This window comes from Aulonocara stuartgranti, assembly GCF_965226115.1.
Source record: "Aulonocara stuartgranti genome assembly, chromosome: 11".
Lineage (NCBI taxonomy): Eukaryota > Metazoa > Chordata > Actinopteri > Cichliformes > Cichlidae > Aulonocara > Aulonocara stuartgranti.
In genome coordinates this window covers 16073026-16100780 of record NC_138947.1, presented here as the reverse complement: position 1 = coordinate 16100780, position 27755 = coordinate 16073026, and the positions used below count along the sequence as shown (strand labels likewise).

The 27755-nt window shown below is 41.8% G+C and overlaps 1 protein-coding gene across 7 annotated transcripts in view; it reads right to left on the bottom strand.

Moving 5' to 3' along the window:
• The window catches only part of grik5 (glutamate receptor, ionotropic, kainate 5), a 109080-nt gene that overhangs the window by 12328 nt on the left and 68997 nt on the right, over positions 1–27755 (bottom strand). For 2 of the 7 annotated variants that reach the window (XM_082550385.1, XM_082550388.1), the window contains 10 exons: positions 25270–25377; positions 21138–21341; positions 20066–20179; positions 19395–19504; positions 18970–19143; positions 14541–14706; positions 13243–13468; positions 11244–11372; positions 6223–6389; positions 368–4859 (listed from right to left, as the gene is read on the bottom strand). In XM_082550385.1, coding sequence (XP_082406511.1) covers positions 4233–4859; positions 6223–6389; positions 11244–11372; positions 13243–13468; positions 14541–14706; positions 18970–19143; positions 19395–19504; positions 20066–20179; positions 21138–21341; positions 25270–25377 — 2025 coding nt within the window. In that variant the 3' untranslated portion in view covers positions 368–4232. Of the gene's footprint in view, positions 1–367; positions 4860–6222; positions 6390–11243; positions 11373–13242; positions 13469–14540; positions 14707–18969; positions 19144–19394; positions 19505–20065; positions 20180–21137; positions 21342–25269; positions 25378–27755 lie in introns of those variants that run through there. The other 5 variants (XR_014279457.1, XM_082550387.1, XM_082550386.1 and 2 more) reach the window with 4 other exon arrangements.

Here is a 27755-nt window from a genome sequence, read left to right as displayed (position 1 = left end):
CTTGTTTTGAAGGGTTGCCAGGAGAAAGAACAGGACATAATCCCAAGCACAGCAGCAAATCTACAACAGAAGTGCTAAATAAAGAAAATAATAGAGGTGTTGCAATGGCCCGGTCAGAGTCCAGACCTCAACATGACTGATCTTAAGCTGTGCAGGGACCAATGTCTGCAAACCTCAATGAACAGAAGTAATGCTGTAAAGAATAACTTCAAAGAGAAAACAATTACTTGAGGTTCTTGCTGCTGAAAGTAGTTCTGCAAACTACTGAATCACTGGTTGTACTTTTTGTACTTTTAACAGGATATCATCCTATCAAAACTCTCTTTTTTCACGTTACTGTGTATTTATTGACGTTGAGGGCCTAAATGACTGAAAGAGTTGTTTGTTTCTAAAATCTGGCCCTTAACTAAATCACTTCATCCCTCTATTAGAATAAAAACATGACATCAGTGAGCTTTCTATTAAAAAAAGCAAAGACACGTACCACTGTGGGACTGTTTGAATATTTTTATTCCAAAAGAAGTCTGTGTGTCTATAGGTTTGAACAACAGGGCGGGCTCTGAAGAACATCATTTCACCTTCATCCCAACACCTCCCATCCTCCACCCTTCACCCACACACACACACACACACCACAGAGCCTCTCGTCTTCAATAGTAATAATAACAATTTCATCATAATAGTCATTAGTTTTAATAATCCATTTAGCACTAGTATAGAAATATGAAAAAATACCAAAGAAAACAACATAAAAGTAAACAAATGTTTGTTTTGTGGAGTGAATGTTCAGACATCCCATTGGATCTGTTTTGTGACCCTCCCTTCCCATTTAGATTAATACTAGCAATATTTTGGCTTTTTTTTTTTTATGTATTCTTTTAGAGCTTGTACCTTCCTCTCGCTTCTCCACAATAATGCACCGCAGCTTGTAAATGCTTTCAGCTGATGGTTTAAAGCTGTTTGTGGCCACTTGATGGCTGTGTGGTACTGTCACACATCAGGTTTCCGGAGCTTGTATGAACCATGGAAGTCATTAAAGAAACTCAGAAGACAACTTTGAAAACAACAAACAACCGGTGGGTTTACAGCCTTTAGACAACAAAGGAATCGGAGACGAAGGCGTAGCGGATGAGTGTGTTTTTGTTTGTGTGTGATGTAAAGATTTGTGAAAAAGGTTCGCTCCTGTCAGCATTCTGGACACAAAGGCAGAAGTAAACAGAGAGAGAGAGAGAGGCATCAAATCAAGCCTGCTTCTGCTGACAGCAATCATTCAACAAGAAACAGCATAATGTGTGCAAACAATGTTATCATTCGTTATCTGGAGCACAACAGTGTCAACAAACCTGCTTCCCCACAAAATGCATAACATTATATAGCAATGCAGTGTTAGTCTAGACAACAATGCCTTCATTTTTCTGAGGGATTTGTAAAGGGTGAACTGGTGGCTTTGCACATTATCTTACACACTTAGCATTACTGCTGGTTATGGGATGCTGCAGTTGGGATTTGGAAGATAATAGGGGACACATCTTTACGTTGGAGAACGGCAATTCCAAACTACGGGCAAGAGGGAGACAAAAAAGAAAGATACTGATGCGGGCAGGGAGCGGGGACACTGTGTTTTCCAATAATTAGGAATCAGCTTCTAAAGCATTACATTCATAAACTCTGTCAGGAAATCAATCTGTGAAGAAACCCAATAACAAAACACAGACGCTGTCTTATACTGTAACCGTTGCATTTGCTAACTCTTACATCTTGAATGTTGGTGTTCCAGAAAGACTTTATTACAACTGTCACTGTAAGTACACTAACCACAACTAAGTGGGTGTATCGAACGCCCCTAGTGCACTAAGTAGAGAATCATTCAGCAGGGATTAATTTGGAAACTGACTGGGCAACAGGTTCAATGCACATCGAGTCAGTGACCTGTAGAAAATGCAAATGCTGCACATGATAATAATGGAACATTAACATTCTGAGTAATATGTCTGCATTAATCATGCAAACATAACATGAACTGTTCGGCAGAGGTATACATACGCTATACCGTGGCAGCGTGTAAAATTAATTACGCTTATATTTGATCTAAGGAGAACAACACGCCTGCTGCCTCTCTCGCATTCATGTAAATAATTGGATTTACTGCTGACATAAAGCTGGTCTGATTTTTTTTTTTTCCATTAGACCACAACAGGCCGAGCACTACACTGCATCTGAGTGAATACGACGGCGGCAGTGCCCACAAACAGAGGAAGATGGAGGATTAGTAAACAATGTCTATATTCCCGCTGAAACACGGAGTGCAGTCCCATTTTAAAAAGGCAACACAGCTGGGAACTGCAGTTTTTAGCAGATGTTGGAGAAAGAATAGTAAAGGCTATATTTACTGGGGGACTATTTTCAGGCACTGGTTGTTGCAGTCAGTATTTAACAGGGTCGATACAAAGGAACATGTCCCCTAGTTGAACTGCAATTTGTTGACAATTAAAAAATCCAGACTGATAACTGTTGTATGTAATGTATTTTGTGCCACAGTTGTTGAAGCTGGTCTAAAAAGGTCTTGTATGTTGAGCAAAAACTGAACAAGTTTTAAAGCAAAAGGGCAAAAACATGCAAACCCACCAGTATTTCTCCCTTTAGGCACACTTTGCTTGTACACTAGAGTCTGTTTTCATTGGAGTTTCACAAAACTGTAAGGCTATAACATTAACAACATAATTAAAACAGATTCGCTTCCCAGCCAGAGAGAAAAAACATTTCTTCTACATCTATTTATCAGCGCGTTTCCCTGCATTCGACCCCCTCCTGAATGGGTCCCCAGCCACTGAGGGGAGTAATTAGGTGATCAAAAGCTTGAGACGGTATTGACAAGGCTGGGTTGAGTCTATCATACTGGCAGGAGCCGCTGCTGTGGACGACCAAGATAGCCTGTCGAACAGAGAGATGGGAGGAAGCCGCATTTATAGTCTGCTGGCGCATTAACAAGCCCCTTAAAAGATGCCCAGAATTAACAGATCAGGACAGATCTATTAATGGAAGTAGTTCAGTGAGGGAATTCTTATTCAAATTCAGTAGTGTCCTTTTTTAACTCTCTGGCTCTTTCCACCTCCTCTTTTCCGGCTCGTCTCTATCTTGCCTCTCTGTCTCTGACTCGCCCAGTCTCTCTATCTTGTCTACATGGTGTGAACAGAGGTGAAAAAGAAGTAAGGGCTTGGCAAGCGTTACCCAGGATAACGAGGGACATTAATTTCACATTTCAAAGCCTCTTGCTCGCTCGCTCATTCGCTCCCTCTCTCTCCCTTTTTGTGTCTGTCTGAATATCTAACATTGGTAGAAAGAAGCTGTTGCTGGGTACACGGTTCTCCTCGTTTTGAGCAGTTACGGACAGACTTACAGGAAGCACAAATTTTACACACACACGCACACACAGTGTAAAGAAAGGCAGACCAACAGTTTTCTCTGCTACCGTTTGCATTACGTTGCCTTGAAGTTGTTTCATCCAGCTTCCCCGATCCCATCCAAAAAGCAGCTATGGGGCACAGGGAGGGGCACAAAACTCTCGAACACAATTAGCTGTTGTCAAGTGTCTTGGTATGTTATAATCCACCATATTGTCACACGTAGTCTGTTATTTAACTCTGAAATTCCCACTTAGAACAATGGTAACAAAAAGACAACAGAAAAAAAACATCAGGAATAAATTCTCTGGAAGTCAGTTGCTGTTTTAAAACCACATACAGATACAGTATGTCCACCAGCAAGGCTTCATTTCAGTAAAGGGCTGGTTAGCTTCCAGTGAAGTGTCCGTGAAAGAAAACCAGGACCCTCAAATGAGAAGTGACACGAGAGGGGAGTAAGGAGACAAAAGGAGGCCAGCGGGCACTGACGCGTGGTCATGTGCATCTCCTCTCTCTTTTATCCAAACTGAACTGTTCTTCTTAGCCAAATGCAAACACTTAACCGATGACCACCTCTCTGTGTCTTCAGTTCTGAAGTGGATGAAGTCTTGGTCCCCCATGTTTCTTCTCGTTCTTGCTCCGTGTTGGCTGGCATTATCATGAGTTCAACTCCTTTTTCTTTTTTTTTCTTTTTTTTTTACTCCTTTGTTCCCTCATCTCAAACATTTCAGTTCTCGGATGAATCTGATCAGTGGAAACAGTGTTTTTTCTAAGCAGCGCAAATGTCCCTCACCCATATATCTCACCCCTCTACCTCACTCGTTTCATTCCTCAGTCCTGGTCCCCAAGAAGGTCTGAGGTGTTGCTGCTCTGCGGAGGTGGAATGGGTCGAGGGGTATGAGCTGGGGGGCTGTGATGTAGTCGCCTTGGGCTGGGCACGCCTCCACCCTCACTGTCTGTATTGGACGAGGATGGGGGTGGGGGTGGAGGTATCCGGGGCAGGGGGGCGGATGAAGGGGGTATTCTTGTTGACGCTGATCCTATACTGCTACCTGATCTCAGGCTCTGGATCCTTCGGCACTCCTGGCAGATCCTCACGTGGGTGCAGCTGCGCGCAGGCAGCATCACAGGGGTGGGGGCAGGTGGAGGTGGGGTGGTGTTGGCTCCAAGCGGATCATCTAGGATCCTTTGGGGCCCAGGGCCCAGATCTGGTTGCCCCGTTCCTCCGGCTCCCCCTCCAGCTCCACCTGTCAGGGGGCCAGCTCCGCTGTACAGCTTGCCGTTGCTGAGCCGCATCTCCCGGACCAGGCGCAGGGGCCGAGGGGCCCCCAGAGCAATGCGGGTAGGGTGACGCAAGGCTGCTGAGCTGCTCAGGGGCCGTCTGCGGCGCATTCGAGAGCTCTTTTTACAGGAGACGGCGTTTCGGAACTCTGTGATCATCTCCTGACAGACAGACACCTAAAGGACGTACGGAAGGAGGGAGGAAAGAAGAAAGACGGAAGGGAAGGAAGAGGAAAGGAGGCAAAGGCAGGGGAGGAGGTGCCATAGACACAAAGTAGGCAGGCAGCAGAACAAGACAAGTGGTAAGGCAGTACATAAATAGGAGAGCGGAGGGAGAACAAGAAAATTGAAAGGAAAAGCAAAACAAAAAGAACAAGCCGGCAACAAGGCAGAACAGACACAGTGGGCATGGTAAACAAAAAGGAGCAGGAGAAGCGAGGGCGCAGAGACCAACAAATGGAAAGATGGTTTGAAAATAAATGGAGAGGTCATAGGAAGGATGTGTGGATGGATAGAGATGGGAGAATATCCAAGAAGCAGAGAGAGTTATTACAATCCAAACACACGGAACAGCAAAATGTTTAGTTTATGGGCACTTCATTATGGCACCATGAACGGACAGGCAGGCCGGCACACTCAGGCGCACAAATACAGAAGCATTCACTCGTACAGCAACTGTGCACAGCCTCAAACACACACACACACACAAACACACACATAAACACATTCTAAACCAAACTTTCACATCCACCAATACTCATCATCATTCCAGCTGCATGACTACTGCGATACGCACACATGACTAACAAAATGCATCAACGTGTCCACTACAGGCCAACCACATTCTCAATGAAAGCATGATTTATAAAAAGTCATGTGCTCACATAAACAGAAACAGTACTCGTTATTGGATAACACACACTGATGGTCGAATGACAGGAGGAGAGTGTGTGTGTGTGCATGGGTGTGTGTGTGTGTGTGTGGGTGTGTGCGTTTGAGAGAGAGAGAGACAGAGGGAGACGCACAATGACATGAGTGAGAAGCAATACACACAACAATGGAAACGAAGAATACCAGCGTACATGTGAGGCATGTAAAAGAAGATACATCATGACATTTAATGCCAGGGGAAAAAGTTCACACTACTTCTTTATGCAAGCAAATATTGGCATTTCTCAATATTGCTTATCCAACTATCATGTTTAGCTCACAAACACTTGCTGCCATACTGTTAAACACAGAACACTAAAAGGGCACAGTGAAATCAAAACAGGCAGAACATGCGATTAGATTCTCTAGCTGTCGTAAAATTCGAACGCTACAGCAGGTCAGAGCCACGTACTTAAACATTCCTCTCATCTCACATGCACAAAACACAGTGAACCTTGAATGTTACGGCACAAACAAACACATACAAATGGAGGCAAAAGCTGAAAAAGTAACCCATCCATTCTCTTTCTCACACACACACGAACACAACACAGGGACACACACCAAATAACATAATCAAAAGGGATGGCGGGATGCCATGGGAACCTACTGGGGTGTGTCTGTGGGGTCGGCGAGGGCAGGTATGGGGGCATACCTCATCAGTCTCTGCCGAGCGGCGTGTCGACCACACAAACTCCATAATGGCCACAAACACAGCGATAATGAGGCCACAGATCAGCACAACGAAGATGCCCCCAATGTTCTCCATGCCCAGACCTTGACAACAGGCCACAGGAGACAAAGATTAGCACATACGTGCGCAAATGCATCATAATGGGCAACTGTTTATTGTCAAAGGAGGTTTACAAGCACAGTGAAAAAAGACATAGTTGAAGGAGCACTTCTGGCAATTATGATTCATTGTCTCTTACTTAACTTATATAATTTTATTTATAAATGATTGAATAGATTTATGATTATATTCGACTATTCTGAATGTGTGCATACTGATATTCAGTTAGTGCACGTGATGAAGGATAATAGGAAAGTATTAATGTGCAGCTGCTCAAAATTGTGCATGCTAAATAGAAACGATTGTACATACGATCAAAAAACGAGACTAGGAAGGAAGATAAACCGACACCTGTTTGTCAGCTGTAGTCTGTGCTTTAATAAGCCCAGACATGAGTGAGTGTGTCAGCAAAGAGAGCTGAAATATTAAGCATGTTATGTAATACGACATTGTTTTTGATGTTTGTTACTGTTATTGTTAAAGCATCAAGGTTGTGTTTCATTTACTTTCATGTTAGATTGTTACAGCTGTGATACTCTAAGGGAAGTGAGCTGCAGGGTTGGAGTCTGAATGCTCGGAAAGCTCCCGGCCCAGACGGTGTGTCTCCTGCCACCCTCAGACACTGTGCAAACGAGCTGGCCCCAGTGTTTTCTGGCATCTTCAACTCCTCACTGCAGGCATGTCATGTGCCTGCCTGCTTCAAGTCCTCTACCATAATCCCTGTCCCCAAGAAACCTAGGATCACTGGACTAAATGACTACAGACCCGTGGCTCTGACATCTGTGGTCATGAAGTCATTTGAGCGCCTAGTTCTCTCCCATCTCAAGACCCTCACGGCCCCCCTCCTGGACCCCCTGCAGTTTGCATATAGAGCCAACAGGTCTGTAGACGACGCCATCAACATGGCCCTACACTTCATCCTGCAGCATCTGGACTCCCCAGGAACCTACGCCAGGATCCTGTTTGTGGACTTCAGCTCTGCCTTCAACACCATCCTTCCAGACCATCTCCGAGGCAAGCTTTCCCAGATGAATGTGCCTGATCCCATCTGCCGGTGGATCACTGACTTCCTGACGGACAGGAAGCAGCACGTGAGGCTGGGGAAGAATGTCTCAGACTCCCGGACCATCAGCACCGGCTCCCCTCAGGGCTGTGTTCTTTCTCCTCTGCTCTTCTCCCTGTACACCAACTGCTGCACCTCCACCCACCAGTCTGTCAAGCTAATCAAGTTCGCAGATGACACCACCGTCATTGGGCTCATCTCTGACGGGGATGAGTCTGCCTACAGGAGGGAGGTTGAACGTCTGGTGTCCTGGTGCAGCCACAACAACCTGGTGCTGAATGCCCAGAAGACAGTGGAGATTATTGTGGACTTCAGGAAGCACACAGCCCCACTCCCCCCCATCATCCTGACTGACACCCCCATCACCTCTGTGGACTCATTCCGCTTCCTGGGTACCACCATCACCCAGGACCTGAAGTGGGAGCCCACCATCACCTCCGTCATCAAGAAAGCCCAGCAGAGGATGTACTTCCTGAGGCAGCTGAAGAAATTCAACCTGCCAACACGGACGATGATGCAATTCTACACCGCAATCATCGAGTCCATCCTCACCTCCTCCATCACCGTGTGGTACGCTGGAGCCACTATCAGGGACAAACAGAGACTGCAGCGTGTTGTGCGCTCTGCTGAGAAGGTGATTGGCTGCAGACTCCCATCTCTGCAGGACCTGTACACCTCCAGGACACTGCGGCGTGCAGCCCGGATCTCAGCTGACCCTTCTCACCCTGGACACAGTCTGTTTGACCTGCTCCCCTCAGGCAGGAGGCTCCGGTCCATTCGCACCAGAACCTCTCGCCACAAGAACAGTTTCTTCCTCTCTGCTGTTGGACACATGAACAATAACCATATGACTGTCCCCGCCACTAACTCATGACCCTACGCTGTGTCACTGCATCATTTCATGTCTGGCACTGATCACCACCTGCACTCATGTATATATCTTTCTACGTAGCACTCATAATTCTTATTCTCATGTATATATCTCATGTATATCTCATGCACATATCTTTCTTTCTACATAGCACTTTAATTCTTATTGTTTGCACTGAAGCACCGCAGCAATTTCCTAATGTTGTAAACCTCAACATCTGGCAATAAACCCATTCTGATTCTGATTCTGATTCTGATTCTGATGACCTGCCGTGTTGGTGAGAATGAAGTTTGGCTCAGTTTAAAAGTACAATTAAAAAAATTACAATTTTGAGCAAAAATGCAGATCATGATGCCATGGGCCTTTGCGCAAAAGGGACTAAAACATATCAAAGTTAGGTTACTTATCCATAATGGTATTGTACATGTACATCGCCAATAAAGGGCTATTCTATTCTATAATTGTTTTTTAGGTTAACTTAATAACATGAGGTTAGTAAAACATAACTCATTAACTGAAAACAATTAAGTTAATTTATAATAAAACACGGTGAAAAAGCTTGACTTTTAAAATCATTAACCTAAAAAAATGAGGCCAAAATTGCCTTGTTTTGCTATCAGTGCACTAATTGTTCATTTGCCTCAAGAGGCTTTGCCATCTGTACCACATACAGCACCAACTATTACAACTATCATTAGGCTCACTTTAGATAATGATGAAAAATAACTAAAGAAAACAGGAACAAAATAACAAAAAGACGTGCAATTTAAGTTGAATGTAGAGAAGAGAACAGTGTACGGCAAGGTTCAAGTACAAACACTGAGGGCAATAATGGGCAAAGACACAATTTTTCTACCTTTGCATTTGTACACCACCGCATTATTATTTCCCTCATTATTTCATGTTAAAAGAAGCCAACATAATATCTGACTTTGGCTCAAAGTGTTGAATTCGCATTAGATAGCTTTTCAATGTCATTTTAAATAGAGCTTGAAGAGCTGTCAGTGCAAGTAATGGAGGCCATCACTGGGCTGAACAAAGAAAAATAAACCTAGATAAAGAGCAAAAAGTTTAGGCGTGGCCGAATCAAAAATCTGATACATTCTTAAGAAGAATTAAGTCTGTCTTTTGGTGTTGGAGTGGTCAGCTCTGCAACACCAGAGGGCCTGAAAACCCACAGAAGACAAATAAGATGGATAATGACAGATTTTTTTCCATGGTTAAGAAAAACATCTTCACAACATCTAACAAAGCCAAGAACACTCGCGAGGACGTAAGTGTATCTTTGTCAAAGTCTGCAATTACGAGGCGCCTTCATGAATGCAAATACAGAGCATTTACAATAAGCTACAAACCAGTAGTTACACTCAAGAACAAGAAGGCCAGATTAGTATTTTCCACAGAACAAATAAAGAGTCTGTAGATATCTGGAAAAAAAATGTTTAAACGGGAAAACTTAGATTCACTTGTGCCAGAGTGAAAGGAAGAAAAATGTAGAGCAAAAAGAAAGAAAGAAAGATTCTGACAAATGCTGCAAAATTGATCGGGCAGTGCTTCACAAGTTAATGCTGAAAATACAACCCAAGAAATTCTCAAGGCAAAGAAATGGGTTTATTCTTCACTGGTCAAGTTGGTCACCTAATCTAAACCAAACAGAGCATTCTTTTATTAAATATAAAACACCCAAAGATAAGCAGCAAGTGAAAGTGACTGCCGCAGAGGCCTGGGAGAGTCCTTTAAAGGAGGAAATGCAGAATTTGATGACATCCATGGATTTCTGACAGTCAATGGCTTGAAGGATTTTCATCCAAGTATTAAAAACAGTCCCTGTATTTCAAATTATGTTAGTCCAATTAATTTTGAGGCTCTGAAAATGAGTGACTTTATATAAAATGTTGCTGTAATCTCTAAACTCATTAAATGTCTTGTTAAACCACATGAATTGAAGTTTAAAGTACGCACTTCAATCACATCTTGACAGTTTTATTTAAAATCCACTGTGGTGGTGTACAGAGGTTAAATAACACAAATCGACCTAACTATGTGATGGGAGAACTAATGGTGTGCACTTTAAACCTGCTGATAGTCGCAGGCTGCTTATTTTTATCTTCTATTTTTTTGCGCTATGCTAAACTAAGCTAAGCTAACCAGACTCTAGCTTGATGCTACTGTTCTTGTACAGATTTCTATTTCAGCTGTTGATTAAGTATCAGAAAACACCTTAATTGTCATAATATTCATAATGTAAGTTTTGCACAATTCATATTTTCTAATTGATAATCTGCTGGAAGTAAGTGGTCTAACAAAGATGCTACCATGCTGCGTTGTGGAAAGTACTAGACTTTCCATCTTCTACAGCTTGACCCACAGTAATAACCAAAAACTTAATGTGAGTGTAATCCTAAATCACTACTCAGTACTCTTTCATCTGAGTTTCAAATTTAAATTGCCTGGAATGAAGTGCTTGAGTGACAAACAGAATTATAGGGCCCTGAAGGGTTTGAGATAAACTGCACTGATAAAGTGTAACAATACTGAAATGCCTGAACTGAAGCATTTTGTTAGCAAAATAATTTTTAAAAGAGATTTTCATCTGACATCAGTGGCATAAACGCAGAGATGTTTTCATCATCTCTGTCATTCATGCAGAAGCTTTGCCCACACATATACACACTCTTAATACACACATGTAAACAGATACACTGTCTCCAATAAAATTCACATTATGCACCACCTGAGACAAACAGAAGACATCTGGGAAAGTAGATTGTGCTAAGTACCCTTCGCAAGGACATTAGGTTAGGCATTAGCCATTAGCTGGACGGTAGCAGAGAGTGAGGAGACTATTACTGGGGACATTAGAGAGAAGGAGGCAACGGAGGCAGACAGCTGCGGTCGACTCACCCTTGGCACGGTGGTCCTCCTCTTTGGGACATTGGCCTCCCTCCCACCACCTCCTCTTTAGTATCTCCAGCCTGTTATTCTCCTGCAGCTGGAGGATGGCCAGTGTGATCTCATCTCTGAATGGAGATCCTGGAAAAAAACAAGAAGGCAGGATAAGAGCAAGTGGTGGGTAAGGTGCAGCATAAGAGACCAGACAGGGGAGAGATTTTTTTTTCAGAAAAAGGGGAAAAACATGAAATGATTAAGTGTTAAAGAGACTAAGCAGAAAAAGAGAATTGCCGCTGCAGCTTGGAGATGGCTAGAAGTGATCTTATGGTGAGAATAAAGAGAGGATTAGTGAGAGATAGACAGCAAGATAACAACTAGACGGACACAGTGGTTCAGCAGCTGGTTGAATAGCATACAAAGTATGTAGCAAACCAGATATGCTGGACCAGATTTAGAGGGTTTAAAGGTTCCGTCTGTGCAAATGACAAATATGTTTTCTTTAGCATACTGGTATTTAGCTGTGAAGATAATCAACAGGCAGCTTTTATTAGACAGGCCTTCTGCACATAAACAGTCTCTATAGAAAGTGTTGACAGTTGTTCAGTGATTATCATGCCTCCTTCGCTAAGTCACTGCTGGAGAACACCAACCTCCCGCCAGAAAAAAAACGATTTCAATCAGGACAACTAATGACTGCAGCAATATAAATTTGGCATCACCTCCCACCACTTTCCCATGCTTCTATGTGGATACACAGAAAGCTGGAGGCTGGGAGAGATGCAGCAAGACAACCCAGTAAAGCAGGTACAAGTTATAACGCACAGGACACGAAAAGGTAGAACAGAGGTTATGGTGGGTTGCCAAGCAGCTTGCTGATGAACAGCAACTGTAGACACCCTAATGAGATTTTAATAGCATATCCTTAAGGAGATCTGTCATCTAATTCCCAGCAAGAAATTATTCAAGTGTAAAAATATCTGCCTATTTCTTTAAATTTAAACAGCCTCTTACCTGGAGGTGAGTGGGATAATATGTTTGGTTTTTTTCCTCTTATGTCCCTTATTTCACGTCTGTGGTCTTTCCTTCTTTATTCTGTGTCTGCTTTTTCTCTCCATTCCTCCACAGCCTTGGTCAATAATAGACAGTGAGATATGGCTGACCTCTTCATAGGAACAGATTACTGTGATTCAGTGACAATCTCATCTAAGTGCTAAAAAGTGGCATCACGAGCGCTGGGCGTGAGTGGAAAAGCAATTAACTGTGTGCACGTTACTTCCATTTGAAATAGCTGCTAATCCCACAGATAAAAAATAAACCGACCACGTACAAGACAATTTTCAGGTCTAATCTCACAAATCACAGACAACTACATGTGTCTATTTAGCATAATTGATCTCATGCTTCTCACGCTGTCATTTAATGAGGTTTTTTTTTTCTTTTTGTCAAATAATTGTATAATTTTAGAAACGAGATAGCTCCTTGTCACTTATGATTAAGCAGCCTGGTCTCTGCTGTAGATGCTCAGTCACAGTATTTCGCTTTATGTGGTACACCTGTTCAACTGCTCATTAATGCAAACATCAAATTAGCTGATGACATGGATGCAACTCAAGTCACATGTCAGGTACATTAAAGGGGATTTGAAATGTTAACCTGTTGCTTTTTATCAGTTATATTTTAACTTGAACCACTCAGAATAATTAAAACTAAAAATCTGCATGCATAATTTTTTTAAATACTACATCATGTTATTCTTTTAGTTCACAAGCTGTGAAACAGCACTTTTAAAATGCGTCAGCAATGTCTGTAATTATCAAAAAGGGAACAGTGTTACATCTCTACTAGCTTCCCAGTTGCTTTTTCATAACTTTATAGATATATTTGGAGTCTTGGAGCAATTAAAAAAGTTATGAGATACATTTTTAAGACATTTCTCTGCGTACAGAAATATTTAAAGTAGGTAATACATTATCAGGTGCTGCATGACCTTTTTGTGATGCAGTATTTTTACCTAGTGGCATGCCAATGCCGTAACCCTTGGTGTCCAGCAGGCCTCCGATCTGTGTGAGATTACAGTTCAGGCCACGGTGATATTCGTTCATAGTGCTCTCCATCAGGAAAGCATACTTGGAGTTGACCACACGGGCGATGCCTTCCTCCGTGCTTTTCACAAATACGCTAGGCTGCTTGGAGTTCATGTAGTTCCACATCCGCTGGTAGGTCTGGTACCTTGAGTTCTGCAGAGGAAACAGGAACACAACAACGGCAATTCAGCAGTAATTACAGGTGAATATACAAGTTTCCCCGACAAGAAGGAATATGAAAGAGATGCATTAAAGATAAACGGGAAGGGAAGTACACACAGGAGAGAAAATCAGGTGTGAACAATGGCAAGCAGAGTAAAAATATCAATAGCAAACAGAGGGAAAAAGCAGCGCGGAGAGTGGAGGGAGAAAAAAGGAAAGTGAAGCAAAGCAACAGATTATTTGCTCACAGCGTAGCTGATGCATCATCTTTCATACAGATGGAAGTAAATCAGCACACAGGAGGTGGTTCAGCACTTAACAAAAAATGGCAAGATCCAAAACAGGATTAAATGTACAATTACATGTAGTATCTCTTTGTATGGGAGAAGAAAGGAAAAGGGTATAGATGGTAGCATCTGTGTACAACAATGAGATTGTGTATGCGTGTGTGGATTAGGTATTGAGTGGGGTAATGTACTGTGGCAATGAAACTGGCTTATGTAGGCAAACACACACCATTCTTTCTTATATCCGCCATTTGGACGAACACTAGTGACTGAAAAATAAACTCTAACTGGCATTTTGCCATTTACCAACATATAAACATACATTTTTTAAACACTCACCTACACACACTCCTCTATACTAACACACCCACACACAAATACAAGACCTACACACACACACACATGCGCACACCCACACTATGACAAACACAGATGTCAACACAGATGCCGGTAGCATTCTCATAAGCAAACACAGGCAGTCAGCCACTTAACACAAACACAAACAGCCATAAAGAAAACAAGAGAGAAACTCAGAGACAGAGTGGCAAATATGAGGATAATCGTTCACTCTGTTCTCAGCAATGAAGAGAGAAGCACTGCGGTCCATTACATGTAACACATAGAAAACTTTATGAACAACTATTTCCTGAATTGCTATCAGAGCGATTTAGGGAGTTAGTCAATCCAAACAGCTACACAAACAAATATTTAACACGGATAAAAGCACACATATAATTATTCCCAAATTCCGAACCCAAGCACAACCGGAGCCGCACCATAAAGAAGGTCATGGTGCTCCCGCCGTGGATCGTGCCATACTCGATGTTCGTCTGGTCGGCCAAATCGTCTGGAGACTCAATGGGAACCTCCATCCGCTGGACAGTCAGGAAGGCCGCCAAGTTGGCCGTGTAGGAGGAAATGATGATCAGGGTGAAAGCCCACCTGCAAGGTGGAAAAAGGCGAGGAAAAAGAGAGATGAAGGGAGAGATAAAGCACCACTGGAGTGGCAACAGTGATCCATCATGGTATTGATAAGCTGCAAAATTCATACATAATACACCAGTTATTTTGGCGAATATCAGTAGAGACACTTTGCTGGGTTTGAGTTAACCCAGCAAAAGAAACACCTGACACATCAGGACGTTTATCAAATTGAACATCTTAAAAAGTGTCACAGTAAAATAGCCCCACTTAATCATTTTCAAATGATAATACACTTCAGTGCAATGATTGTAGCTTCACATCTATTTTCCCATCACTTTAGATACTCCGCACTAATAACATTGAAAATGGGACTTCTTGCATGTCTACAAACTTTATTCAAAGAGAACATCATGTACTGACTATGCTTAACATCTTGCTCACCTCCCTGTAATCTAGCTGTTCCTGTCTTCCTTTATCTCCTCAGCTCTTAGTGGTTATTATTTCGTTCTCTTGTGCCTCTTCTCACATTCACTCTCACTATTGGAGTGCCGTCAGGCTAGTATTTCTGTGAGCTTAGTGAGCTTTTGTCAACCGTTTCCATAAAACTACGGGACTCAAACAGTTTTTTAATGACACATCCAGTAAAATGTTTTAAATGACATTAAAAAATGAACTATTCTCTTGCAGACATGGGCCTTAAAATTGTATTTACCATATTTTTTTTTAAAATATATACCGTATACTCAAAATAGTTAACAAGGAAAATCATGTATTGTTTGGAACCTGATTATCTGGTGATTATAAAGTATTAACATGTGTTTTTACTTTATAAAAATGGTTAGTAATGGATAAAATACTGATTTATTTTGCCTCACAGGAACCTTACTAAGGCATAATTTATTAGTTTAAACAACTCAACACCCCAAAGTCACATCAAGCATCAGACTCCTTGAAGCACAGGCTGAGGAGGAGGAGTGGCAGCAATCTGTCACTCTAGGTTATCAATCAACTAAAAATTAATTCAAAAGCTTTACTCCTAACCTTGCACACCTTAATTGGAAAATACAAGAAAACTGTTTTATTTGTAGTCATCCATCGTCCACTTGGCCCTCTTTATAGCATTCAGTTCTCATTTCTGTTAAAATAATTATAATGGGTGATCATTCATGTAGATGCTGAAAATGACAGCCTCAACATTGAATTTAATTTATTATTAGATTCAATTTTCTTCTCTCAAAATGTAAATGAGCTCACTCACTGTTTTAATCACACTCTGGCTTTTGTCCTGACTTATAGCATAGAAACTGAACATTGAGCAGTATCCCCTGAAAACCCTCCTTTTGTTTTAATAACACTTAATAACACTTAGTGCGTTAAATAATAATGGACTACAGAGCACTGGAAAACAAATTCAGTGCACTGCATGTCTTTTGGAAAGTGCTGTAACAAAATATAAAGAAGTGCTTTCTTCTTTGTTATCTTCTTTAATGCTTTGTAACAACACAATGCAGAACAGCTACCCAAAATTTACTCCCAGAGCTTAATTATCTTGTTAATATCCTCACTGTGTATGGCCCTGATTACTGTGGCTCCTCTGTAAAGAAACCAACAAATCAGAGATGCTTGACTCCCTGCTATAACCCACAAACATACGCTTTAAAACAGATAACTCAGCTAAAGAGCTCACTAATCTAGAAATTCTTCACTTTGCATGGAAACACAGTTTGTTGCTCTATAAAAAGCCCTCTGTAAAGCTATTTGTCACAGATTGAGTAAAACAGGAAAATTCCAACCCTTCTTTTAAGCACTGTAGCCAATACTATGGATATTTATTTAGACTTTTTCTCTTGTAACAATCCTTCTAAACGAACTTCAGTCATTTCGTCCTTTAAACCATCAACATCTCTGTCAGTCTTCATTCTTACAAGACTTTCAAAGAGGTCTTACCATTAATTAAAGCTACAATTCTAAATATGATTAATTTAGCTCTATCAATAGGCTACGTACTACAGTAATAGTAATTAAACCTCTACTTAAAAGCCACCACTTGATCCACCTGTCTTAGATAATTATAGAACAATCTTCAACGTTCCTCTTTTCAAAATCCTTGAAAGAATAGTTGTAAAACAGTTAACTGATCATCTGCAGAGGAATGGTTTATTTGAAGAGTTTCAGTCAAGATTCAGAATTCATCACAGCACAGAAACAGCATTAGTGAAAGTTACAAATGATATTCTTATAACAGTGGACTCATCTCTGTGCTCGTCAGTGCAGCATTTTATACTGTTGACCACAAACTTTTATTACAGAGATCTGAGCCCACCTTTGCTATTATATACTCTTAGACATTGCTATTAGAAGATATAGCATATATTTGCATTGCTATTTAGATTAAGTCAGATAATACAAATCAAGTAGTTAAACTATAGGCATGTCTTAAAGACACAAAGGCGTGAATGATCTCCTAATTCCTGCATCTAAATTGCACTTAGCCCAAAAAATATTAGAAACATGTCTAACCAGATACTCAGGATGGCATTATCTTGGCTTCCAGTAACACTCATTTTTGACCATTTCTTTCCTTCAGGGCACATATTAAACAAACATGTAGGTCTTATCTGTTCATCTCTAAAATTAAAATATCCTGGCTAAGTGATGCTGAAGAATTATTCATCATTGTCATGTTTCTCAAGAAGTTCTCTAAAAATCCCCAGTTAATGCAAACCCCTTCAGTATGAGCACTAAGAGAGATCCGAAAAAAGTTTATAATTCTCCAATATCACCTTCTGTTCACTGGCTCCCTATTTAATTCAGAATTTAATTTAAAATCTCCCATCATAAAAGGCCCCATTATATCTTAAAGACCACATAATTTCATATTGTAACAGAGCACTTCGCTCTCAGACAGCTGGCTTTCTTGTGGTTCCTGGTTTTTAAAAGTAGAATGGGAGGCAAACCCTTCAGCTTTCAGGCCTCTCCTCTTTGGGACCAGTTCCCAGTTTGGATTCAGGAGACAGACACCCTCTCTAATTTGAAGATTAGACTTAAAATTTGCCTTTTGGCTAAAGGTTATAGTTAAGGCTGGATCAGGGCGCCCTGATCCATCCCTTGGTTATGGTGCAATAGGGTCAGACTGCTGCAGGACTTTCTGTGATGCACTGAGTATTTCTTCTCCATTTTCCATTTCTTTTCACTTCCCGTGTGTATTCAGCAATTCAAATTTGGTTTGCAATCTCTCCTAGTCTGTGTTTTTTCCTGTCTCCCTGTGTTCTCTTTCCCCTCAACCCCGAGCCATCGCGGCAGCCTTCCTGGGCCCAACTCTGCTAAAGGTTCCCTTCCCAATATCACAAAGTTCATGCTCACAGGGAGTCATTTGATTACTATGATCTTCTCCAAAGTACTGTATGGATTTTAACTTACAGTATAAAACCCCTTGAGATGTCTGATGTAGCGATTTGGTGATATACAAATTAACTTTAAATGATTTAAATATTGAACTTTACTAATATTGTATTATTTTCCTATTATCTTCACTGCTTCTACTGTTCAGTAGTTACTGTTTTGTGGTGGGGGTTTGTGTTTAGCAAAAACCCATGCAAGCATCAGCTATTCTGCTCGCTTAGTCTCTGTGGGTAACAACCCATTTTTATGCAGCCTTCTGGTGCAGCCAGTGTTCTAGGTTTTGGTGCTTGTCAGTGTTTTATAAATCAGATACGTTTTAAAAAGCTAAATCATCATCATAGCTATGATTGCTAATGGTTTCTAGATCGAATGATGGGAAAGGTAAATCCTGTTTTGTTCTCCACACAAACTACTGACCTATGCGCAACCAAATCCTATTCAAATATAATTGATAGCTTGCATTTGGCAACATGTAAAATGTATTAGAACATCATACAGTACCTTTTACACAATTTCTCAAAAGTCTGATAAAAAAGGCCAAAATCCCCTCAAGAAAAATACTCTTTGAATGCTGCTTTGAATAATAATCTGTGCCTGTGTTATAAAAAGAGAAAATCAATAAAGTAGCTGACTCCTTCTTCCTCACTCACTTCCACATCCAGCCGCGTCTTAAATTTATATTGTAGAAACTTTTCCCTTCAGCGGAGGAATCTGTAATCAGCCTACTAATGTCAACTCAGTATAAACAGCTTTCTAAACAGTGAAGGACAAACTTACGAGTGAAGAGACAATGAATGCAAGACATATTTCTGAGTAGGCGTGGACTTTATACTGGTTGACAAACACAAACAAATGCATTGTAATCATATTATAACTTACCACACTCCACTAACACATCTGGTGGATAAAGCTCTGGGCATTATTTCTGATCCCTGCTGCATGAAGCCTCCAACAGGGAACCACAAGCTGTTTCCCAGAGTGTACTGGTTTTCCAGCATGTCTCTGCGCTCACGAAGACATGGGTGAGGATTGTACCACTCGTAGGGGCTTAACCTGATGCGAAAAATAAAGGTAAAGTAAGGTGACCTCGAGGACAAGCTGCAACACAGTAATGTACCTCCGTCACATCACTCAAGTCATCTCCAATCAGTCACTCGACCTTTGTCAAAACTGTCTGCAGTAGGTTGCATAAGGTAAGAAATTTCAATATGTGACAGGTGACTTGTGTTCAACAAGATAAAAAATGATGGAGCTCTGATGTGAACTGCAGACAATCAGTACAGTGTGTGATGTAATGCACTGACCTTGCAGCCAGGAACAGCACACAGCTGACAGCCAGGTAGGCGAGCAACATGAAGAGCCAGACGGCTGGAGAGAAGGGATCGAGAAAGGAGAAATAACCGGGCTTCCGACCCTGGTGCATAGAAGAGAAGAAAGAAAAGTAGAAAGCTGTAGAAGCAGAGACAGATGGTGACTAATGGACATACAGGAAGCTACAATCTGTTAGAAAACAAGGTCTCAATGTCTCAGTTGTCAGGGAGAGTCCCCTTTGCACCACAGGAGGGCAGTGTCCTTCACTGCACTTTGATACTAAAGTCTGCAGTGCTAATGCTACAATCCATAAACACTCTGTTTCACAATGCCTGGTGCTGAAGCATACTTGGCTTAGATCCAAAGCCTCATTAGCAATGTAAAGCTGTTGCCCAGTTACAGCACACTGACTTATTGAGCAATATGAATTATACCTATAAATTTCAGTGTGGACTTAGTGGATGCAGCCTGCAGGATACTGCAGACATACAATCATCAGCTTCGAAGATAAGATTCCTTAAGCTTCATTTTAACAAGTGCAAGTTGTCGTTCTCTGTATGACCCAGTTGGCAATAAAGCAGTGAAGGTAAAAGAAATAAAATCCAGCACAAGATCTGTAGCGAGTATCAGCCAGTGTGTGCACAGGCCTAGATAACACCCTCACCAGTTGAACTCTGTACAAGATGCTGATCCCCAGGGTCATGAACGGCTTAGAAAAGTCGATAACTTTCTCTCTTTCTGATGTGATGGTGAAACCTGCCACGGCCAGGTCTGCTTTCTGGAAGATTTGTGAAGATAGATTTGTGGAAAGAGAGCGAGAGAGAGAGAAAGTGAATGAGAGGCAAGAAAAAAACAACAACAAATGGTCAGGTAGGAGTGCAAAATAGACGGACTAATGTAGCACTCTTCTTGTTCAAAATGTTTATTTGAATGATGAAAAATTAAAAGTTTGACTATGCACTTGAAAATACATTTGCAGAAACATACAGAAGTGCACTCTGCCTCACACCCATTACCCACCATAAAAATGAGGCTAATTGCGAGTAAGCACTGGGTGACTGGTCTTTCCACCTGTATAAAACCTTGCAGGTCTCTGGTTGCACTGCCTCCTCTCCATCTCTTCCATTAAAAGCTAATTGATGAACATGGACCGCTAATTAGAGCTGAGTGATCAGGCAGTGGGGAGGGCAGGGAGAGAGGAAGCGTGGAGAGCTGGGGGAGCACCAGTGTGGCATGCCCCACATGGGGACCACAGCCTGGTAATTGAAGTATACCGTATGGTAATTAAGCAGAGAGGGGCTCTCATTAGCCTGCCTCAACCAGAGTGTCTATCAGAGGCACACTAGGCCTGGACAGAAAGAAATGGGGAGGGGGGGGGGGGGGGGTGTTACAGAGAGGAAAGATGGTGCAGACGATTTTTAGGCTATGTTACCACTCTCTTTTGGGGAATTATCAAGTCAGCTTTTGTCCTAGATAAGAGTCTTACTCCCCTCTGAGGGCAATTTGAAACATGGGTAGTTACAGCAGAGTTGTGGTTTGGGGCTACAGAGCAAGTGTGAGTGTGTGTGTCTGGTGTGGCAGTGTGTGCATACATAGTTGTCTGTTCATTATACGCCTCCTTTTGTAGGGAAACTGCTTAGAATATTAGTGCATGTTTCTGTGTTTCTGGAGTGTGCATGTGCATGTGTCTGTGTTTGTGTGTGTGTAACACTTGGAGAGGGAGTGAGAGTACTCACCCTGTTGATTAGCTCTCCAACCATGCCAGTCCAAGAGCCGTTGGGCTCTGGGGCCCCATACAGGCCATCATCCACCAGCTTGATCTTGAAGGAGAATTTCAAGATGTCTGCCAGTTCCCTCAGCATGTCAACACAGAAGCCCTCATACTGGTCATTTCCCTGGAAGTCTTGGTAGTTGTCTTTACGCATCACATATGGGTTCTCCTGAACATGAGGGACACATGACGAGGTCTCAGTCCAAAACTATAAATATCTGCTTGATCAGAGATTATTTGCTAGATTAAAGCAATGGCTTGAAAGTTTGGGGGAATATGCTTATTTGCTCTCTGGCATGAAGACACACAAGAAAGGAAAAAAGTTAGAGTGTTAAGTCAGGATCACTACAGCCAAAGGGAGATTTATATTTCTATCTGCAGGATTTTATGTTTGATGACATAGCTCTGTTGTGGGCCATCCTTCATACACATATGTGGAACGTCAGAGGCCCGCAGAACAGCAGCAAGAACCTCAGCACAAAACAAAGCAGGCATCAAAGAAGAAAGATACAGCGCTGATTATGTCAGATATAGCATGAAAGAAAGAGAGGATTTGCTGAGGATTGGTCTGCAGGCTATAGTAGCTTCAATGGCGTGCCCTGAATGAAATAGCCAATTGGATGTGTAGGAGGGTGTCAGGTGAACAGTAGAGCCAAAGAGGGCCAGCACTGAGATCAGCTGATCTGCCTGGATCAGAGCTGAGTTCACTAAAATAAAAGACAGCTAAGCAAAAGGCCGGAAACACGATGAAACTCGCAATGAGTTTCACCTACAACTCATTCAAAGTTCACTTATATTGAGGTTTATGCAGAAAGATGACCACTGACAACATAATGTTAACTTATCTGCTATTTTGGTGTGACAATAATGGTGACAATGAAGGATCAAGTGAGTAAGCCCACAGTCACTTGGGCCTAGACCATATGGCAACCACCAGATGAGGGAAAATGAGTATTCCCTGATTCTCTTTGGCTCTCGGAGGAGGCGGACGCATCTTTCCCCCTCTCCCTCTCTTATCTTCCCAGCTGCTGCTTCTATGTGTTTGTCTAATCTCGTCTAACTCTAACCCTCAAAGAGTTTCCCAGTCTTGTTCTCTAAAACCTAAAGAATTATGGATTTGATCAACTGGTCCCGTAACGGAATTGACACCCTGCTGGGCTTGGAAGAGCCCGATTGTCCTGCGGAGACATTTGCTGCCGGATACTCGATGGTCGGTTGCGTCGTGTGTCTGGCGACACTCTCGATGGAGGACAATGAACGACATCTACCAATTTGGAACCACAATAACAGAGTTCGGGCTGATTGAAGCTGGCTTGGACCTGCTTGGTCTTGCTTATCAAAGAACAGGAAGCGGCTACAGCTGTTCAAAATCCCATAAGGCTGGCCGACATGATAGACGATTGGCAGGGGTGTGAGTACTCAGACTGAGTTTTGAACGCAATATGGATAAGATCTTGGAGAAGAACAACGGGAATTGAGATAATTGGTGACCAGTAACAGACATTAGACCAACTGTAAAAATTGGATGCAGTTGTTCGCACTAAACTCAAACATTCACCATCTCCACTCATGCAGCCCCCCTGGCGCCAGCTGAAGGCCTGCCAAGGTTGAAGCTGACTGGAACAACAAATTCTTCCCATGATAAAAGGATTGTTGTCAGAACTCTTTGTACCTCCTTCAAGGCCACCTGGGTCCACTGGACACTGTTGACCTTGCTTAGCCGGACGTGGTGACACTTCCTCTCAGCTGAACACGGACAAAACATGTACACTGATACTGATACACCCTCACTATCACCCTCCCTCCCCCGAATCCAACGCCTCCTCCCATGCTTACCCCCCATCCGATGTGGACACCGGATCAGCTGGAGGCGCAATAGAAGATTGCAGCGGACCCAGATCAGCTGTACACACTGGAATACTCTTCCATGTTGCTTGTCTGTGTTTTATTGTGTTATGGTGTGTTGATACCTGTGGATTCCTGTATTATCCTTTTGTGTTACACATTTCGAGGTTTTTTTTCCCTTGCTACCTAGCCTGACCTGTCTCCCCAATGTGATGTTTGTGTATTGTATGTACGGTCGGCAAGGTCTGTCATCTCGGTTGTGGGCAACTGCAACTGACAAATAAAGGCTATCTCATCATCTCATCTCATGTCATTTTCAAGTGGTTGCTAGAAGTTGCCAAATCACCAAACCCAGCTCTGGGGGGAAAAACAACTTGCATTCTGCTGCAGTTGTAGTTCGCATGGAAGTGACGGACGTCCTACAAACACAGTACAGCTACTCTCCAAGCTGTAGTGAAACTGAAAAGTGGATGCAAGCTGGAAATGGAGTAAAAGTTGTGCCCTTTGAAACACGCTAACTGCAGTGCTGAGGCAAAACTTATTACTTTGAAGGCAAGCCATCTCTATTTCTGGTTTGTGTCAGGCTTTATCAAGCTGTACTACCGCTTGGTGAGTACAGTACTAGCAAGTATGTGAAAAGCTACAGGCATCCATGGCAACCTGTTAAGAAACAAAGTAATCACTAGAAAGTTTTTGGTGCACCATCTTCTTTGCAACCAATTTCATCCAGCAAAAGCCAGAAACCTACAGGAACTACAGTACAGGCAACCAGTCTGGTAATACAGGTTTCCCTAGCAACCAGTAGTTTTCTCACATCCAGTATGGTGGCGTAATGTGTCCATGATGTCATGTGAGAAACCTCAATACTTATGCTATGCTATTCTGCGCTAACTGGCTTTATATTTACTCCACAGTCACGTATGGTATTGTGTTCTTCGCAACAAGCCAAATAACCATTTTTCCAGCGACATGGGAATGCCAGCACTTTTCTATTAGGGAATCACAGACAATTTTGTAAAAGCCTGAATTTGTGTCTTCAAAGATAACTCTGGCAGTCATTTCAAATTAAAGGCACTTAAAAGAGAAGACATTTAACATTGTAATCATTTTACTTATCAAAAGGTGCATTAATTAGTTTTTCCTAACTGAAAAGGCTAGAAAGCTTTTTTTAAAGAACAATACACAGATGCATCTTGGGAATTTTAGAGTTGTTGTTCTTGGAGCTTGCCCAGTGCTAAAAGTCAAGATATCTCAGCTTGAGCAGAATCAATTTAGACCATTTTTATCTCCCTCTTGTGAGTCCCCTACAGTTATGGAAGTCCAATACTAAATTGGTTTAAAAGACATAAATTGGATTGTGGAAGATAGCTACAGACATAGGTAAGGGTAGAAAAAACCATTCAGTAACCACTGTCTAGCCACGAAATGGATCGACGCAGAAAAACCAGGGTATCAAGGGAAGGCAGGCGGTGTTCTTGCAGATCTGAGCAGTGCGCCAAATGTATTGACATAAAAAAAAAAAACAACAACAATTGTTTCATAAAGCTTGCATCATGTGTCTAAACCAGCCCAAACCCTCTAACACACAAACAACAGTGAATTTGTCTACATCTTGGGAGAATACAGCAAAATGGCTTTTTCTTTACTGCTAAACATCTTCATATCTGACACAACCCAAGAAACAGAAACAAGATGTTTTCTTTCCCTTTCCTTTCCTTTTTTTGTTCTTTCTTGTTTTGTCCTAAAGCTCGAGCTGCTTCAGATGTTTTCCATGTTTATTTTTAATTTCCCCCATAAACGGCGTAATGTTCGCTGTTATGAAATTTGGCTTCAACAGTTACGCATCATCAACAATCAACAGACTGATTTAGAAAAGGCTAATTAGCTAACACAGTGTGCTATCACAGGATGTTAACAGTATTTTAGGATTCAGTGAATTTGAATCTATCTTTCTGGGTGTTTCTTTCACATCTCTACACCAACCTGTAGATATCAATCATATGTCCAAACCCTACAAGGAGACAGCTTATTGGGTTTGGACATAATCAGTAGACCAGGACTGTAGCAGTCTGGTTTTTAGTTACACATCTCCCTCGGTGATCTGTCAGTTTCTATGACAGTTACAGCGGCGACAGCAAAATTATCAGAAACAGACCACAACACAGCACGAGCTCCGGCACAGCCTGGGAAGCAACAAAAAAACAACTCTGATCTCACTAATGTGGAGCGTCAGAGAGCAGCCGTGACCTTACCAGTATGGTGGTGACAATGAGGGTCTTGTTTGCCAGCGTCTCTGAGACATTAATATCCAGACTGGTGGAGTTCATTGCCAGGGTGTTGTTTGAGTACCAGATACCGATCTAACATGAAGAAGAAGCGTGACAAAAAATAAGCTGTTATTGTTAGATAAATAATATACAGCAGCTGTTTTATTGTTAAAAACACCTTTTGCACGTTTCATGTTTTGGGACTTGGGCTCCGCACTGTTAGATTCTGCATATGCATAACGAGTTAATTGTTCCCCACGGAGCCGTATATGTACTCGCAGTACTATGCACCACTTTGGGAAAAAAAGCTCCTGTTTATAAGCAGAGCAATGAGCTGGGACAAGATGGCAAAGGCGGTAATGAAAGGCATTCATGATCAGAAGTTCCACTGTAATTTTTTTTTTCCCTTACGCACACCTTTTTTAAATTGCATAAATACTGTTCCCATATTTCCATTTTATGGAGACTGTAAAGTCACTTAGGTACATAAGTGTGTGATTATGACCTAACCAATCCGCTGGGTGGAAAAGCAGCTCGCAGAGGCATTTCTTCAGGAGATATTACTGTACATCTTTCAATAGGTCAAAGAAGAGGTAATGACTCCACAGACAGAATCACAGCTTTCCTGTGACACTCTTTATCCTGCCCTGACATTTAAGAGGAGTTTTTTTATCTGTGATCCACCGCTGCCTGCCTGGAGTGTGGGTGCCGCTGTGCAGAGAGAGGGGAGGAGCAGAGTTAAAATGTTCATTACCTCGAGTTAACACTCAACTAAGTAAAAGTCTACCTCTAAGCATATGTAGCAGGTGGCATTTTGTGTTAACATGGAAAACAGCTGGCCAAGTGCAGAGCCCAGGAAGACATTAAGAGGAGGTGAAAAAGAAGTGTTTCCTCCAGCCAATGAACTGCAGCGTAATTCCCCCTCAGTCGGAGGCTGCAGTGGTGTGTATACTTCATTTAGTGAATGCAGGTGGAATGCACTTAGATTTCCACCTGCCCTCACCTTTCCTTCTAGCTTACTCATGTGGACTGCATTGTCACAATAATGTACCAAAATGCTCCTGAACACCTCATTTGCTGCTGGGCCTGCCAACAGTTTGGTAGCATTGTCCAACTAGCCTAAACTAATCTGCTGTGGCCTGTGCTTGACTAGTTCAAGAGATCAAACTCGAAGCATGAGACTTTAAAAAGTTATTTTTATTATTATTACAAATTCAGCAATTAAAAAAAACACTATTGCTCAATTATATTCATTGTCAAGTAAACACAGTGTTTTTCCTGCTACACATTGCTGTGTATCATCCACAATACTCAGTGTTTGCTTTCCAATAACTATATCTACATACTGCCAGTCAAATAAAGTTAAAGCAGGGGCACATTAAATATATGTTTTCACTTTTAGCATTAATTAGTTTGTTCCCATATTCTGGCTTTAAATGCTGATTAGAGTGTGCTGCTAAATGGTGCCTTCACTTGTTCCTGTGATTTAGAGCCACCGTGCCGCCCCTTTGAGCGTGTCTCTGTTCGAGAGGACGGTTGTAGTTTGGTGCACACTGCTTGTCAGTGAATTCTAGTCTCTTTGAAGTTTTGTAATCTGTTGCTGCACCCTGGAGACCGTGCCAATGGTGAACCTGTTTTCTCTGCTCATTGATATTCCTTCTACCACAGTTAAGGCTGCACTTTGTTTAGAAAAACTATTCTGTACTCTTGGTTTGTTTAGAGTAGGAAAGGGAGCACAGAATTCATTTTTTCTTCATTTTAACAAGACAAGTTAGGTAGGTTTTGACACTTCTGTTAAGAGTGTGCTTTTTGTTTTAATTGTTTTAATTGAGTGTCCCCCAAGTTCTCCACATGAGCTGTGCTTTATTTGCATTTCACTGTGAAAACTTAGCTCATTAAAATTGCTAACTTCGGTTCTACTCCTGTCCAACATGGCCGTACTGTGAAGGTACATTTCTGTTGAAAGGGAATGGGAGATGATATTGATTCATGGCCCAGCCTTTAATGTACTCAAACCTATCTGATTGTTAGACTACACCTACACCTCTGATCCATTTCTGTGAAAAAAGATGAGCACAAGATTTTCAAGGAACCATCATTGATCACATTAGTGTAGCTTATTGCAAGCTACAATCCAGCTCAGAGTTCAATTAAGGACAGAGTCCAAATCAAATACGGATTAAAACTAAGCCTAAAGCAAATCCAGTTCTATACGAGACAAAAACAAACACCAGAGCAGAGCTGCACACCTGTCTGCTGTGCACTGAGCTTAAGGCAAATATCAAACACAGATTTTTGCAAACCAATGTCAAGCTATTGTTTGTAAACATAAAAAGAAAATAAATGTGTCGTTTATGACACAGAGGTTTTATATTTTTAGATCAGAAAACAAATAATCGAGCAAATCTTTAGGAAAATAGCTCCCGTGCTTTAACACTCCACATTTGTAATCAGTGAAATGTAGATTTAAT